The sequence below is a fragment of the Dendropsophus ebraccatus genome, chromosome 1 (assembly GCF_027789765.1).
Source record: "Dendropsophus ebraccatus isolate aDenEbr1 chromosome 1, aDenEbr1.pat, whole genome shotgun sequence".
Classification (NCBI taxonomy): domain Eukaryota; kingdom Metazoa; phylum Chordata; class Amphibia; order Anura; family Hylidae; genus Dendropsophus; species Dendropsophus ebraccatus.
The window spans coordinates 19,435,797-19,454,699 of record NC_091454.1 but is presented as its reverse complement, the minus strand read 5'-3'; the positions used below and the strand labels follow the sequence as shown (position 1 = coordinate 19,454,699).

General features: G+C 41.3%; 1 protein-coding gene across 2 annotated transcripts in view; it reads left to right on the top strand.

Moving 5' to 3' along the window:
• The window catches only part of ABTB3 (ankyrin repeat and BTB domain containing 3), a 160,641-nt gene that overhangs the window by 101,509 nt on the left and 40,229 nt on the right, over positions 1-18,903 (top strand). For both annotated transcript variants that reach the window (XM_069968623.1, XM_069968613.1), the window contains exon 3: positions 16,963-17,167. In XM_069968623.1, coding sequence (XP_069824724.1) covers positions 16,963-17,167 — 205 coding nt within the window. The remainder of the gene's footprint in view (positions 1-16,962; positions 17,168-18,903) is intronic.

The window sequence follows — 18,903 nt, the reverse complement described above, 5'->3', positions numbered from 1 at the left end:
GTGTAAAATCTGTTACAAGGCTTTCCCGTGCCATATATAATACTGGTGCCTTGAGGCCCCCAAGGGCCCAGGTAAAGCTACTATCTCAACACCCCTTCTAGTTACAGTATACACCTGATTGGAGGGGATCACCAACGTAAGAAGCTTTGGCTTCCAAAACATGCTGTATAGACATAGAGACAATGAACATCTCCAGACACTATTCTTTGTATGCGGCAAATTTATAAGCATGCTCTGTGACCTCTTCACAGGGGAGGCTTAAAGGGGTTATGCAGCGCTACAAAAACATGGCCAATTTTCCCCCCTCTCTTGTCTCCAGATTGGGTAGGGTTTCAAACTCAGCTCCATTGAAGTAAATGGAGATTAATTGCAAACCACACCTGAACTGGAGATAAGAGAGGGGGAAAAAGTGGCCATGTTTTTGTAGCATTGGATAACCCCTTTAACTCCCATCGTCTTCTCTATCTGCCAATATTGCCTGTTAGTGTATTCTGTAGAGATTCTGTATAGATCATTCTCCAGAACCCTCCTCTTTATCATCATCACAGACAGAGCAGAAAGCCTCCGCTTAGTATTAGGCTTAGTGGTCAGAATGGAAACTACAATATGTTATAATATAGACAGGAAAAAAAAATCTGGAAAGAAAAGTCACAAAAAAAAATCTTTAAAAATGTAAAAACATAAATCTGAAAACAAATCACTAAAAATTATTTTAAAAAAATTAAAAACTTGATTTAAGCAATAAATTCTCATTATACTGGTAAATAGATTTGTAGTTTACTTCTATTAAAAAACATCTCAAGTCTTCCAGTACTTATCAACTGCTGAATGTTCTGCAGGAAGTGGTGTATTCTTTTCAGTCTGACACAGTGCTCTCTGCTGCCACCTCTGTCCGTGTCAGGAACTGTTCAGAGTAGTAGCAAATCCCCATGGAAAACCTCTTCTGCTCTGAACAGTTCCTGACATGGACAGAGGTGGCAGCAGAGAGAACTGTGTCAGACTGGAAAGAATACACTTCCTGCAGGACATACAGCAGCTGATAAGTACTGGAAGACTTGAGATTTTTTAATAGAAGTAAATTACAAATCTATATAACTTTCTGGCACCAGTTGATCTGACACCGTAGTCCATGGAGCTTAATGGGTCAACGAGACAAAGCCACCATATCAGTAATTCCCCTATTTTGGAGGTCTTTCTATCTGATATATTATTTAATCTTCCCCGTTACGCCAGTCGTCTGATCGGAGATGCAGAAGATGAAATTAAACACAGTCGGACGCCGGGGTTGTTTATGGATTGCGCAGGCAGAACGCTTATCGTACAGGACGATCTCGGGATGTCATTCGGAGAGCAGCATGACCGCCACAAATAGATTAACCGGTGGAAAATGGATAAAAAAAAAGAGTCCCTCTGCTGCTAGCAATAATAGGATCCGTCCGACCTGCAAAACCGCCGTGTATTCATATGTAGACGCACAGCTTGCGCTCAGATCAGGTGATTTATCATCGCCTTTTACCGCTTGCCAGGCCTCATGTGCGCACATAATATATTTTCTGATCTACATTGACCTCTGAACAGGCAGAATTCCCTGGAATGTCTTTTTTTTTTTTTTCTTAATACCAACTAAGTAAAAAGCGGACGGAGTGATTTCCATTGGGAACACTGGGGAGCGCTATATGTTTTATAGTTTCTTGTTGGCGACTTATCAGAGCTAACCAAGACAGATGGACGTAGGGGGATTGCAGGCTTACGGAACGGTCCTGTGTTCTTATAAGGCCGTGATGAATGAGGATGAACGTAAACCGGCCTTTCTGGAGTGAAATAAGAGAAGGGCTGGGGGGAGGGGGAGTACTTTTAGAAAACGCTATACATATGTGAATGCATGTGTGTGTATACATAGGCATATGTGATCGTAATTATGTATATACACCTGTACACACATTGAACACATCACAATTGGGTGATGGTGGGGAAAAACTGCCTTAAAGGGAAAGTATCACCTAGATTTTCTTATACTGAATAGATCCAAATACTGAAACGTGTTCTCTTTTATAATCTGATTGTAATTTTTGTATTTCATTCTTTGTACTTTATTATTATAAGCTGTTTTGTTTTACAGCATTTAGTGATATGCTTTACAGCAAGACCCATGGACATAGACAACAATAGCCAGCAACTGTCCCCATTTAGGTCAGAAATGGGAAATTTTGGCCTTCTAGATGTTGCAAAACTACAATTTTCATTATACCTGGACAACCAAAGATATGGCTATGGCTGCCAGGGTGTGATGGGAATTGTAGCTTTCCAACAGCTGGAGTGCCGAAGATTTGCCATTACTGGAATAGTTCATTTCACAGGGAAGGGAAGGCTGAGCTGCAAGCTTCATCTATTGTTTTGTCGATCTACTGGTGTCATCTTTTACTGTATTTCTGTACAGATCACTATTTTGCAATTTCCTCCTTATCATCACAAAGAATCTGCATAGTTTTATATGTTTAACATAAACCTTCATTCAAACAATAGGTCATTTTATCATTACATCTTCCCTTTTATATTTATTTCTGACAAAGGGGAGGGCCCACTATAAAGGGTGTGGCTTCTGTTAAAGGGGTGTGGTTTAATTTGTAACATAAAGGTCTAAACATCCACCTGAATTTTTATGCAAGATTCTTCCGCAGTTTTTAAGGGGGTTTTCCACTTTCTTGCAGAGACAGCTTCACTCTTGTCTCCAGTTTGGGTAAGGTGCAGTCTTAGACTGTCTAGTCTAAGTTTAGACTGTCCTAAGAAATCTGCCAACTAGAACCTTACAGAGCCTCAAAACAGCGCCACTTCTGTCTAAACACTATATCTGGAAGTACAGCCAAGCCCCATTTGCTTAAATTAATTAAACTGTAATACCAAACATCACCTCCAGATGAAAGTGGCGCTGTGTTCAGTTAGTCAGTCATCTCAATTGGCTTCATGCATAGAATGAAGGTTATTTGCCCCCCTGGGCTCCATAGCCCGGGTGTGACTCTGACCTCTGTACCCTTATAGCTGTCACCTTAATACTTTACTCTTCTTTTCTGCTTTAAGGGTCTCTTTTATATTGAAAGGCTTCATGCTTCTTGGTTTTGCAAGGGGTTGGGTACTGATGCCAGTGAGGGATCTATAGTCAAACCGCTAGGCCTTGCCTTTTCATTGGGTACATTGTCATACTAAAGCAAGACTGTTGCCACAAATGACTGCTTTCCATCACTCCGGCCACCGCCTGGCACTGACTACGATGATCTCAGGCCTATGTGGGCCGCTTGCCTAATCCATGAAGCTTTTGATGAACAGTTTTGCTTATGTGCAGTTATTATATTATATTTTATATCTGTATGTCATGTGACATCCACAGTGGCTGCTATGCCAGCTCTTGCTAAAACTTTTTTTTTATAAGAGCTGTAATTTTGTACATATTGGTTGTCACCCAACGTTAAAATCAGGGCTCTGACAACCTATTTAAAGGTTAAAATCTATGTTCTTAAAAATCATCTAGTTTCAGAAAGTATATATATAAGTATATAGATTTGTAATTTACTTCTATTTAAAAAATCTCAAGTCTTCCAATACGTATAAGCTGCTGTATGTCCTGCAGGAAGAGGTGTTTTCTTTCCACTCTGACACGGTGCTCTCTGCTGCCACCTCTGTCCATGTCCGTAGCAAATCCCCATAGAAAACCTCTCTTGCTCTGGTCAGAGGTGGCAGCAGAGGGCACTGTGTCAGACTGGAAAGAAAATACCACTTCCTGCTGGACATACAGCAGCTGATAAGTATTGGAAGACGAGATTTTTTAACTAGAAGTAAATTACAAACCTATATAACTATCTGAAAGCAGTTGATTTGAAAAATCTGAAAAAATTTGAAAAAAGATTTCCGCTGGAGTACCCTTTTAATACGAGATCAGCTGATTGCCACAGGTTCTGCTTCAGGTTATTTTCCCTGCAGCGGCCACTACAGGCAATGTGTAGTATTACATGCATTTAAATGCAATCTATGGAAGGACCAGAAGATCTCTCATAAAATCTATATTGGGCATTTGGAAATAGGTTGTATTCCCTAATACCTAATATTATGGGATGTTTAGGGAAATTCTAGGCAGATGAATTATATAACACACAATGGAGGAGATTTATCAAACATGGTGTAAAGTGAAACTGGCTCAGTTGCCCCTAGCAACCAATCAGATTCCACCTTTTATTCCTCACAGACTCTTTGGAAAATGTAAGGTGGAATCTGATTGGTTGCTAGGGGCAACTGAGCCAGTTTCACTTTACACCATGTTTGATAAATCTCCTCCATTATATATAAAGGATGGAATTGCTATATATGCACACATGAAGGGTCCCCTGAGGCGCGCCTAACAGCATCTCAATCCTTTCCATATCAATCCCAGAACAGAGCTATTGGAAGGATTGTACAATGTGGAGCTGAGCTGTGATCTCTGCAGTCACATGTGGTTTCATCTGCTGTAACATCACGGCTGCTGCCTCCCACATCACAAAATGGCTCTGTGATTGACCATGATCAGAATCCTGCCGCAGCGTCGCCTCTCAAAATAACTTGTGTCTGACAGAACCTGTCAGGGTATTGACTGCAGTATCATGCACATTAAATTGAGAACATTCCCCGGCACATCTATCATTACCTCCAGTCACAGCCGAAAGGGAGAGAAGGGAAGAAAAGGGGATGGAATATCTATTATAACCGCGATTACCATAAGGAGAGGAGGACAGGGGATTAATACAGAATATCTACAATGATTTTCTAAACCAAGAATTATAGAAATTCTATCTATCTATCTCCTATCTATCTATCTATCTATCTATCTATCTCCTATCTATCTATCTATTATCTATCTATCTATCTATCTATCTATTTATCTATCTATCTATCTATCTATCTATCTATCTATCTATCTATCTCCTATCTATCTATTATCTATCTATCTATCTATCTATCTCCTATCTATCTATCTATCTATCTATCTATCTATCTATCTATCTATCTATCTATCTATCTCCTATCTATCTATCTATCTACTTACTATCTATTTATCTATCTGTCTATCTATCTATCTGTCTATCTATCTATCTATCTATCTATCTATCTTCTATTTATCTATCTGTCTATCTATCTATCTACTTACTATCTATCTATTTATCTATCTGTCTATCTATCTATCTATCTATCCATCTATCCATCCATCCATCCATCCGTCTGTCTATCTATCTATCTATCTATCTATCTATCTATCTATCTATCTCCTATCTATCTATCTATCTATCTATCTATCTCCTATCTATCTATCTATCTATCTATCTATCTATCTATCTATCTATCTATCTGTCTCCTTCCTATCTATCTATCTATCTATCTATCTATCTCCTATCTATCTATCTCCTATCTATCTATCTATCTATCTATCTATCTATCTATCTATCTATCTCCTAATCTATCTATCTATCTATTATCTATCTATCTATCTATCTCCTATCTATCTATCTATCTATCTATCTATCTATCTATCTATCTCCTATCTATCTATCTCCTATCTATCTATCTATCTATCTATCTATCTATTATCTATCTATCTATTATCTATCTATCTATCTATCTATCTATCTATCTATCTATCATCTATCTCCTATCTATCATCTATCTCCTATCTATCTATCTCCTATCTATCTATCTATCTATCTATCTATTTATCTATCTGTCTATCTATCTATCTATCTATCTCCTATCTATCTATCTATCTATCTGTCTGTCTGACTGTCTGTCTGTCTATCTATCTATCTATCTATCTATCTATCTATCTATCTATCTATCTATCTATTATCTATCTATCTATCTCCTATCTATCTATCTATCTACTTACTATCTATCTATCTATTTATCTATCTGTCTATCTATCTATCTATCTATCTATCCATCTATCCATCCATCCGTCTGTTTATCTATCTATCTATCTATCTCCTATCTATCTATCTGTCTGTCTGTCTGTCTGTCTGTCTATCTATCTATCTATCTTCTATTTATCTGTCAGTCTATCGAGATATTCCTCTAGTATAGATGCTTCAGTACAGTGTCCATGCACATTACAATGCTGTGTCCATAGACTCCCAGTCAGCCTGCTAAGATCCCACTATGTATTCTCTCCCTTTTGCCTGCACAGGTTCTCACCACCAAGTAGCAGATTGATGGCCCCAACCAGTACCCGGCCCCAGGGCCCTCTATGATATGTACAGTCTTGAATCTTTTTCTATGTTTGCAACTATTTCCTAACAGGGCCGATAGCTCTACATTTCCTGTAAGCAGATACCTATCTGTTCTTATTTCTTCACATAATCCTTCATAAGATGTGACTTCTCCAGCTTTCCCCTGCTCGGGAGTATCTGGTATCTTGCTCAATACTGCAGAGATTACTGTCTGAATCTCATTTCTCCTATGCAGGCTAATAAATAGCAGATCCAGGCCTGGTACGCTCGCTCGCCCGCTCTGCTGTGGGGACGTGGGGTTGCAGCTGCAACATAGTTGAATATTGAATTAGAGGGGGCATACACCATCCCACCTACATTCAATGAAATGCGTGGGAAGCCTCTGAGTTTATATCACAAGGAAATGGATTTTCCTGATAGGATAGTCAGCAAAGCCGATGGATATTTCTCTACTCTGTACTAAACGTTCCAGAAAGCTGAATATTACATGGAGTATTGCCACTCTCCCCACCTCTAATGCCGTGTTGGCCCCATTTACCACATTGCGCAATATCCTTTCCTGGAATATTCCAAGAGAGAAGAACCTTCTGCCAGGAAAGTAAAAAAAAATTAAATCAGAGTCAAGTCTGAATTTCCTTTTTTGAACGGTATTTTCACTTAAAAGCAAAAATATATAAAATATATTGTAATATAGGTAGAGCAGGTTCCGCGGGGGCGGGGCAGACATTCAAAGTGAGTAAGAGAGACCGCCCACTCGGGACCTGACATAGGTTAAAATGCATTAGCTTTGCCCAAAGAACTTTAAAAACTTGAAGAACTCTATCGCTATGTATAACTTTATGTGATGTGCCTAGAAAATTACTGTTGGGGGCGCAACATTTATTATAGTTTAACTGAATAGAAGGACTTCTTATTTCATTCATCAGCTATTGTGTGCTATTTGATTTAAATGTGATACTCTAGACAAAAAATTATAAATACAACTATTGCCCAGTCTCACCTACATGGACTCATCCATGAAGTCATTCGGAGATTAAATGGAAGTCTTTTAGCAGAGCGATCCAAAAAACACTGATAGAACCTATAACGGTATCCATATTTTCCAGGACTCTCCAGGGCACCATCTAACTCCTCAGCCTTCGGGAGTCAAATGCCAAGTGTTTGTGTTCGGACAAACATTGTCGGACCTGAACACTCTGAATTTGACTCCTGGTATCTGGAAAAGTTGGATGCAGTTTTAGGGCTGCCAAGAAAACACTAATACAACCTATGGCGGTATCTATATTTTCCAGGACACTCTAGGGCAGCATCTAACTCCTCAGCCTTCGGGAGTCAAATGCCAAGTTTTTGGGTTCCGAAAAATGAAAAACAAACCCGAGTTTTTGGCAAGTTTGCCCAACACTAACCCATCCAAGGACCTATATGACTTAGCCATTCTTTAACCAGGCCATCATGTTATGAGATAAACAGATCGCTGATCTCAGGGAGACCAGCCAAATGATAACTTTGCCGGCTGCTAGTGAAAGCGCTCAATGCAGTGAAATCCTAGGTGCATTGCCCCTAGGTTTTGGTGGTTTCTTTACAGGAGCCACCCCTTGGCTGGGTCCTTCCCGGAGGGATATCTGGCTAGTCCTGTGTTTCAAGACTCTTCGATGAGGCTTCACAGGGTATTCTTTTGCATATTCATGTTTCCCAGGGGCAATGCACCTAGAATATCACTGCATTGAGCGCTTTCACTAGCAGCAGCAGTGTTATTTTTTGGCTGGTCTCCCTCGGATCAGCGATCTGTTTCTCTTATGGCTCTACTAGGCATTGCTCCCACCTAGCCAGAATCCTGCTCCAGACTGATGAGGGGCAACACCCCGAAACAGCTGTCTGTGGATGGATACCTGGCCTTGGTTTACCCCTTGTCATTACATTGATTTATAGGGCCACTTAATATGGTGGTTTTGGTGGTTTCCCTACAGGAGTCACCCCTTGGCTGGGTCCTTCCCGGGGGATTTCTGGCTAATCCTGTGTTTCAAGACAGTATGCTTGTTGACAGATGCCGCCCTAACCTGTTTAGCAGTACTATTACATTCCAGTCTACATCTGATTACTGCACCAGATAAACGTACCATCACACAATGCAAATGACCAAAAATAAGGCATTCTGGGAGATTTCAGCTCTGAAGCTTGCAGAATTGTGAATACAGCACTGGAGTGTAACACAGCCAGAATGAGAAAAACATAAGTACTGGAACCTATTTACTAAGTTACTTAACTCTGTATGCAAATGTATTATTCATAGGCGAGCCGGCCTCTAAGGTTTGGCAGTAGCAATCATTCTTTAAGTGTGTTTGTTGTTTGGCTCCTCGCCCTTTTCCAGGCGGTGGATTCATTGCTGCCATCCATCCCTCTGGAAATGAATCAGTTAATTGTATGCTGCGCAATAGGACACATCGGCATCATCTGGGCGCTCTCGTGGGCACGGTTTATTTATTGCTGGTTTTTTGTTTGTTTTTGTGGCTCCCGCCCTATCCTCTATGCTTCATTCTCCTCCATTCTCCGCCGCCTTTTCCCACATTCCCCGCAATACAAAATAAACTTTCGGAGGCTGTTTTTTTTTTTTTTTTTTCCCCTTCACCAGCGGGTATCGTGTTGATTCTATTAATTTGCTTACATTGAGATGGTCTACTAGTTTATTATATTTGCTTTACTCCTCAGCTAAACGCCTACTAGCCATCACTGATTCCAGAATTTTAAAGTGCAAGAGATTTGTAATTTACTTTTATTAAAATATAAATCTTCAGTCTTCCAGTACTTATCAACTGCTGTATGCCCTGCAGGAAGTGGTGTTTTCTTTCCAGTCTGACACATTGCTCTCTGCTGCCACCTCTGTCCATGTCAGGAACTGCCCAGAGCAGGAGAGGTTTTCTATGGGGATTTGCTACTGCTCTGGGCAGTTCCTGACATGGACAGAGGTGGCAGCAGAGAGCACTGTGTCAGACTGGAAAGAATATAACACTTTCTGCAGGACGTACAGCAGCTGAAGTGGTGTATTCTTTTCAGTCTGACACAGTTCTCTTTGCTGCCACTTCCAGAGCAGGAGAGGTTTTTCTATGGGGGTTTGCAATGGCTCTGGACAGAGAGCGCTGTGTTAGGCTATGTTCAGACGCTGTAAGAGACCGGCCGTTCCGTAACCCAGTACCAGCCGGATGATCTTTAGCGCCGCTGAATTCTGATGCGGGCACATCCGTGTGCGCGCCCGCATCAGCATTCCCTACTGCACACAATGGAAGGTGCGGCCTGAGCTGCACGCTCCATTGTGTGAACTGACAGGGGTTTCTATTCAATTAATAGCGTCCGCAGAAAACTGACATGTCAGTTTCTCATGGCGCCACTAGAGATCCCGGCCGGAGTGTATACTATGGGGGAGGTTTATAAAACATGGTGTAAAGTGAAACTGGCTCAGTTGCCCCTAGCAACCAATCAGATTCCACCTTTCATTCCTCACAGACTCTTTGGAAAATGACAGGTGGAATCTGATTGGTTGCTAGGGGCAACTAAGCCAGTTTCACTTTACACCATGTTTGATAAATCTCCTCCTATGTGTATACACTGGATTCCCTCAGCCTTCAGCACAACGTAAGTTCCGCACTAATCACAGCCGTTGTAACAACGGCCGTGATTAGTACGGAACTTACGTTGTGTGAGCCTAAGACTAAAAAGAATCCACCACTTCCTGCAGGACATACAGCAGCATCTGATACAATATGGAGATCCCGTATACGCCATATGCATAGGGTCTTATTCCAACACCTGAGTTGAATTATGGGAAGTTTGCGTTCTACATATCACTTGCAGTTCCCATGGCAACCCCGTGATTGTCTATGTTCCCTTTATGAACCGGTTGACTTGTTTACATTAACTAGATTGCATTAGTAGAGTATTAGATTTTCTTGTCAATTATTTTCTGGGTGAGGAATGGCTCAGGATTGGCGTACCTGATGAGGAGCTGCATTCAATTACTCCACCGTACCGCTCAATGGCTTTACGCCGCTAAACCCAGCGGAAATATCCAGTAATTATTAGTAGGAGCCAATGAGTAGGAAAGGTTATTGTACACGGGCAGATTAGCGGAGTAGTCTGTTCCGGGGGGGGATTATAAACAATGGGGCGACAAGCGTTGCAGGACCCGTAATACATTTTCTCGTAATATCAGTGTATGACAGGAAGGCTGGGTTCACACTATGGGGGAGATTTATCAAACATGGTGTAAAGTGAAACTGGATCAGTTGCCCCTAGCAACCAATCAGATTCCACCTTTCATTTTCCAAAGAGTCTGTGAGGAATGAAAGGCGGAATCTGATTGGTTGCTAGGGGCAACTTTCACTTTACACCATGTGTGAGAAATCTCCCGCTATGTGTTTTTTTAATCCGTTTTTGCATAAAACGGATGGAAAACGGATGCATTTGTCTGCCTTTGATCCATTTTTCCATTGACTTCCATTATTTAAAAAAAAACTGATCAAAACACATCAGTTTTGGATACCAAATTGTTGTGTATGTTAAAAAACTGGATGCGTTTTGATCCGTGTTTTTTTTTTTTTAAAATAATGGAAGTCAATGGAAAAATGGATCAAAATGGAGGCACAAAAATGCCCCAGTTTTCCATCCGTTTTTTGCAAAAACAGTTAAAAAAAAAACATGGTGTGAACCCGGCCTAATAGCATTCCACCATCATAGTGCTGCGATAATACTGCCCATATAATACTACCATATAGCGCCTAAATAATAATAAAGAATACTCCCCTATATCATAATTTTATACACTTTATTTCCCATATAAATACCCGTATATATACTCTAACTAAATAATACTCTCTTATATCATACTATATCATACTATCATATACTGTAGTTCCCATATAAATATATACTCTAACTAAATAATACTCCCTTATAGCGCCCATATATTGGACATCTGGTACAGCCTTACAACTCATGTGTTTCTCATGGCGATCAGAGACTGAGTCCTCCAAGAGCAATAGGGTCCCGTCACACCCGACACTTCCCCCCACCTACATCATTTGTTGATCGAGAGTTGGGAAGCCCCCATACACCTTATACAATCAGACAGAACTGGTTCAGTTGACTTTAGTAATAAGTATGGGCACCTAAAGAAGAACTTGCCGCTTTTAGTTTGGCACTGGGGTTTCTGTCCTTAAAGGGGTACTCCTGTGATTTTCTTTTCTTTTAAATCAACTGATTTCAGAAAGTGAAATAGATTTGTAATTGATGTCTATTTAAAAAAAAATCTCAAGATTTCCAGTACTTATCAGCTGCTGTATGTCCTGCAGGAAATGGTGTATTCTTTCCAGTCTGACACAGTGCTCTCTGCTGCCACCTCTGTCCATGTCAGGAACTGGGCAGAGCAGGAGAGGTTTTCTATGGGGATTTGCAACAGCTCTGGACAGAGGTGGCAGCAGAGAGCACTGTGTCAGACTGGAAAGAATACACCACTTCCTGCAGAACATACAGCAGCTGATAAGTACTGGAAGACTTGAGATTTTTAAATAGAGTATATAATAGATTTTTAAATAGAGTATATAAGTTAAATAGATTTGTAATTTACTTCTATTTAAAAATCTCAAGTCTTCCTATACTCATCAGCTGCTGTATGTCCTGTAGGTGGTGTATTCTTTCCAGTCTGACACAGTGCTCACTGCTGCCACTTCGGTCCAGAGCAGTAGCAAATCCCCTTAGAAAACCTCTCCTGCTCTGGTCAGTTCCTGACATGGACGGAGGAGGCAGCAAAGAGGCAGACTGGAGAGAATACACCACTTCCTGCAGAACATACAGCAGCTGAAAAATTGATTTTTTTTAAATAGAAGTAAATTACAACTTTTTACCATCTGTGGATTTGAAAACAAATTTTCTTCTCGCCCGGGGACCCCTTTACAAAGCAGACTGAATTTTGAGAATGAAGAGATCGACGGCTAATTGATTGATTGGATTTGGGTTCGTCAACTCTAGGGCCACTTCTCTTCCCCCACTGCAGGGGGCAGCAATGAGCACAAGAGAAAAATCTCCCCCCCCCCCCCCCCCCCCCCAGCCCAAAAGGATCTGTGCCTCATCCCGAGCAGCAACGGGAAGGATATTAACAATCAAAATCCCATTAGAAGTGTGGATGTTTATCTAGAGTGTATGAGAGCGGAGAGGTTACATCTGCGCAGGGTGTGTCCCGTTTATCCCAGTGTCAGACTCTATGATCAGCCTCACTCGATAGTTTATATCTCACAGCCTATTAATAATAACGTGATGATGATTGCCGCCATATGTTGGATGTTGCACCCTCAACTAAATATTTTGAGATAGCAGCTTGAGGAACATGTTCGCTGTAAATCAACTGATTTATCACGTGTGTCCTGGTCGTTTTTAAAAAAAAAAAAAATTAGGATCGTGATGCCTTGTATTTTTGGCGCTGTCTGTGACAGCCATATGTTCTCCTCCTAAGCTTAAAAAAAGTATCTTTTCCCAATACAGTACATTGTGTTTTGAGCTGTGTTCAGTGAGAGGGTAACATTATCCTAATGTATAGTCCTGCTGCGTAATAACCATTATAAGTCCATCACATGATGGTGTTGAGCGGAGGAGAGACCTATGTCTGATCATTTTATAGATTATATAGTACAGGGAAATCTATTGATGCAGGAAACAATTAGCAGAAATAGGTTTTTGTTGACAGCTCTTAATATTCTTTTTATACTTTTGCATTAAGTACTGTGAGTGCACATGGGTGAAATTTCCTCGATGAGATGCGATTAACTTATTAAGGTAGTTGGATTAGAAATCTCAAAAAAGAATTTAGACTTAAAGGAGAACTCTGGCCAAAATTAAAAAATATGGTGCAGGTAGGGGGGTGCTGAGACATAATAAAGAATCAATACTTACCTGTCCCTGTGCTCCATCACCATTACCAGACCATTGCCAGCTTCCTTCAACTCCCGCTCCTGCCATGTGAGGATCAGTCAGTTATTGGGGTGAGACACCTCTGCAGTCACTGACTGGCTAAGTGGGCCTTTCTCACTGGGTCATGACAACAAACCAGAGAGAAACTGGAGCCTGCCGGTGGTCAGGGAGCCTGTGGCCTGCGGGGGCATGGAGATGGGTAAGTATAAATTCATTATTAGGTGTATATGGCTCGGGGTGTGTGAGAATAAACAATAAGTCATACTTACCTCCCCTGATCCACTGCAGCTCCTGTTCCACCATCTTCCTGGCTCTGAGGCAAATTATCCCAGTGAGAACTGAACCAATCATTGATTGAGATGGGACACCTCTGTGACCATTGATTGCATAAGTGGGCTGTTTCTGCTAAGATGTCTTGTCTGGGAACCAGGAAGAAGCGGTAATGAGTAGGGATCAGGAGATGGCAGAACAGTAGCTGTGAGGAATTGGCGTAGGTGAGTATAACTTATTATTTAGGTCGCCATACAATTTAGTTGGCTGACACCAGTGGTCCCACCGACTTTAGTATAAGGTATATGGACACCTAAGCTGTGACCAGTCTGGTTGGTTTTGAACGTCTTTCTTTGACAGATGATATTTTGTGAACTAAGTAGTCACGATAATTCACAGTGAAGATCACCAGATGCATCTGATCTCCATGCTTCACGTCTTTTCATAGAAATCCCCTTGAAATAAAAGTTGGAGCATTTTACATACTTATCCTAATCCCCTGATATTTACTGGATTCAGATAGAGAATTTAATGTTCAGATATATTCCCCAGAAACTCATATTACAGCTTTTAACACAAACCAGAGGAACAGACCCCACGTAACCCCCCGAAATCCATATCACATTACACGATAAGAACACCGCAGGAATGCCTGGTGTCTTCACCAACTCCTCAGCTACTTTGTGGTTCCGTTGTAATTTTTCACATTGATCTCTCATTGAGGGAGTTGGGGCTTGAGTGAGTAACATATGGTTCACATATCTGCTGCATGCAACATCTACAGTATATTATTGGCATCAGTTTACTCTGTTCGCGGTGGAACCATGAGAACTTTGATGGATCAATTTTTAAGGGTTCCATATGAATCTTGACGGATCCCATTGACTTATAATGGGATGCTTCTCATTGGTGTTTGGTGCTTTTCAACAGAAAGAATGGTGGTGCACCCTTTGCTGTTAAGTAGTCAACTGAACGCCCATTCACATGATAATTGACTTGTAAGGGGCCTTTACTATAACACCACCTTTCCACATTTAGGCCAAGTTCACACAAGGTAAATTTTCAATAAATAAAGGCAGTTGCAACACTGGCCGCTATTTATTGAAAATTAAAATTACATTGTGTCCTATGGAATCTCTTTGGAAACATGTCAGTTTTGTGCGGCCGCTATTCATTGAATAGTGGCCAAACAAAACTAACAGTGCAGACAATGTAAAGTGCGGCACTTTACATTGTCGGCTATGGTGATTTGGAATGCGGGCACATCCGAATGCACCCATGTTCCAAATCAAAAGAAGTGAAGTTCATCTGGCCAGTACTGTCGTATTGGCCAGCGTTAACTTCACAGACAGCAGGCTTTTTGTGACACAGCCGTGTCACGGAACGGCCGCTGTGATACACTGTGTAAACTCGGCATTAATTCATATTTTAAATGCAAAATCTGGCATCCTTATAAAGTATCGAAAAGTAGATTAGAAAGAATGAGTTAAGGTTGCTGTAATATCTACTCATCTCTACTTAGTACTTTGAGTGCACAAGGGTGTATTGATGTAAATGTGACTTGAATCTAACTAGTTTATTAAAGGGGTGTTCCACGATAGACATTCAAGATAGACCACTTTTGTGACCCACACCGATCACTAAAATGGAGGTACTGAGCACCCTTTTTGTGTAATGACTTTAATGGTAGGATACAAACCATGGTTTTCCATTCCATCTCCATTGGACTGACATTGCCATCTGAGCCCTGTACGGCAAGGTCAGCCATTACCGCTTCTATAAGGATTGGCATCCAGACACCATCTTAATAAGTGGTGGACCCATTCCTCTTTAGAGGGTACCAGATGTGTCCATATAGATCCATATAAATAGTGACTATAGAGATGAAACATGAGTGGGTGGGGGTCCTCAAGTTATAGTAATGGAGGACCCGGCCCATGGATTCAATGTTTCTTTGATAAAGAGCATGATACAACAACAAGAATCTTCAGTTTTCTCTGTATCAGAGGCGTCTTAGTCATGGCACTAGTCTTCCTAATCTCTGTCCTCTCTACCTAAGGCCATTTACAATTTCCAGGTTGGCGAACTTCAAGTAACATACTTATTTTCTAAATTCCCGAGTGAAAACACACAAGCTTTTGTAAAAAAAAAAAAAAAAAATACAAAGAAAGTCCATTTTGTGCTGTTTTACGGTCTCCTGGTACATCGTTGAACGTTCGGCGACTGGAGTTGTTACCATAGTAACGCAGACCAAGACATAATCAACAGATGATAAAACTCAATACAAATGTTTTATAAGGTGGAGAAACAATGTGAGGGGAGAAAACATCTATAGGATGCCTCGTGGGTGTTATATAAGCTATATAGAAGCTATTATACAACGTTATATGGGTTTTTTTTCACTTTTAAAGGACAGTTCTAGGCAATACTTTCACACTTTTTTTGTCTATAGGGGGCAGTAACAGAATTTTAGTATTAGCGCTGTATCAAGCCGTATATAGTTTACGCTCCATAGTGACGGCTGTGTGTAGTCAATATGACAGTGTCTCGACCATAGCGATTGCTACGTGTAGTCAATATGACAGTGTCTCGGCCATAGTGGGGCCTATGTGTAGTCAATATGACAGTGTCTCGGCCATAGTGATGGCTACGTGTAGTCAATATGACAGTGTTATGGTCATAGTGGTGGCTACGTGTAGTCAATATGACAGTGTCTCGGCCATAGTGGTGGTTACAGAGAGTCAATATGACAGTGTCGTGGCATAGTGGTGGTTACAAATAGTCAATATACCAGTGTGACGGCCATAGTGGGGGCTATCTGTAGTCAATATGACAGTGTCATGGCCATAGTGGGGGCTATCTGTAGTCAATATGACAGTGTTACGGCCATAGTGGGGGCTATATGTAGTCAATATGACAGTGTCACGGCCATAGTGGGGGCTATATGTAGTCAATATGACAGTGTTACGGCCATAGTGGGGGCTATATGTAGTCAATATGACAGTGTCACGGCCATAGTGGGGGCTATATGTAGTCAATATAACAGTGTCACGGCCATAGTGGAGGCTATATGTAGTCAATATGACAGTGTTATGGCCATATTGGGGGCTACAGATAGTCAATATGTCAGTGTCACGGTTATAGTGGTGGCTATGTGTAGTCAATATGACAGTGTCACGGCCATAGTGGGACCTATGTGTTGTCAATATGACAGTGTCACAGCCATATTGGCATCTATGCATAGTCAATATGACAGTGTCACGGCCATAGTGGGGGCTACAGATAGTCAATATGACAGTGTCACGGCCTTAGTGGTGGCTATATATAGTCAATATGACAGTGTCACGGCCTTAGTGGTGGCTATATATAGTCTATATGACAGTGTCACGGCCATAGTGGGGGCTACAGATCAGAACAAGGCCATGTACTGTGATTTTTCATTATGGTTTGGACAAGATTCTCAGTAAATATGTTGTTGTTTTTTTGTCAACAGGCGACCTAGTGTCTCGAGCAATGCATCACCTCCAACCCCTCAATATAAAGCAGCATGGTAATGGCACCCCAATGCACAGCAAACAAGGACCACTGTATTGGGAGCCCGAGGCCCTATATACTCTCTGTTACTTCATGCACTGCCCCCAGATTGAGTGGGAGAACCCCAACGTGGAGCCATCTAAAGTGACGCTACAGACAGAACGGTAAGGCTTTCTATGACGTATAGCTTTGTTATTTGAGCAATGTTTCGCTCTATTATGTGTTCAGTCTTTTCTATGGCGGTATTATGTGGGCAGTGAATTGTACTCTTTATAGGGTATATAGCACCACATCACCTCTTCAGAGAGATGGAGAGGAGGCAATGCCTAGTGAAGCCTATCATGCAGCCGGCTCTGTCACCCATCCACATGCTTCTCATCTGCTTTATTCCAAAACTTATAGAAAACTCCGGAATCCAGTAATAGTTTTCCAAGACTTGTTTCACCTTATAAAATTTTATTCTGTCATAAATAACCGAAACACAACTCTGCGTCTTTGATACCCGACCAATAAGAATCTGCAATCCCCTCAGATGCTGGAATCCACTAAAATAATATCATAAAAACACACAAAAAAAGCCTCAACAGAGCTATATGATTAATAAACTCCTCAGACGCATTGTGATCAGTACAATATTTTCTAGCTTTTCTCTCATTCTTTCTCTTTCTCCCCCTTCTATCCTCTTCCCCTTTTCTCTACTGCTTTCCCTCCTTCCTTGTCAGCACTTTGATATTTTCTTCCTTTCCTATTTTCTTCCTTTTTCCTTCTTAGTTTTCCTCTGTTCCTCCCTTCCCTTTTCTCTATCACTTTCCTTCCTTCCTTTTAAGAACAATTCTTCCTTCCTTCCTTCCTTCCTTCCTTCCTTCCTTCCTTCCTTCCTTCCTTCCTTCCTTCCTTCCCTTTTCATTATGACTTTCCTTCCTTCCTTGTAAGCTCCTCAATATGTCCTTCCCTCCCTCTCTTCCTTCCTTTCTTCCTAGCTCCTTCCCTCCCTTTTCTCTCTCTCACCTTCCTTCCTTCCTTCCTTCCTTCCTTCCTTCATTCCTCCCTTCCTCCTTCCTTCCCTTTTCTCTCTCCCTTCCCTTCCTTCCTTGTGAGCACTTCTTCAATACTTCTTCACAATGTTTCCTTCTTCCCCTTTTCTTTACTACTTTCCTTCCTTCTTTGTGAGCACTTCAACATTCCTTCCTTCTTTTCTGTCTCTATTCTTTTTCCTTACCTTCCTTCCTTCTTTCCTTCCTCTCTTCCCCCCTTCATTCCTCCCTTCCTCCTTCCTTCCCTTTTCTCTCTCCCTTCTCTTCCTTCCTTGTGAGAACTTCCCTCCTTCCTTCTTTTCTGCCTCTATTCTTTTTCCTTACCTTCTTTCCTCCCTCCCTTCCTTCCTTCCTTCCTTCCTTCCTTCCTTCCTTCTTTCCTTCCTTCCTTCTTTCCTTCCTTCCTTCCTTTTTTTCTCCCTTCCTCCTTCCTTCCCTTTTCTCTCTTACTTTCCTTCCTTAGTTGTGAGAACTTTTTCAATATATCTTCACAATGTTTCCTTCCTTCCCTTTTCTCAATCACTTTCCCTCCTTCCGTGTGAACACTTCAATATTTTGTCCTTCATTATTTCCTTCCTTCCTCCCTCTCTTCCTTCCTTCCTTACTTCCTTCCCTGCTCCCTTTCTTCCCTCCTTTCGTCCTCTCTTCCCTACTTCCTTCCTTAATGCCTTCCCTCCCTCCTTCCTCCCTCCCTCCCTTCTTTTCTTCATTCCCTCCATCTTTTCTTCGTTCCTTCCTTCCCTCGTTCCTTCCTCCCTCCTTCTTTCCTTCCTTGTGAGAACTTCTTCAATATTTCTTCACAATGTTTGCTTCCTTCCATTTTCTCTATAACTTTCCCTCCTTCCGTGTGAGCACTTCAATATTTT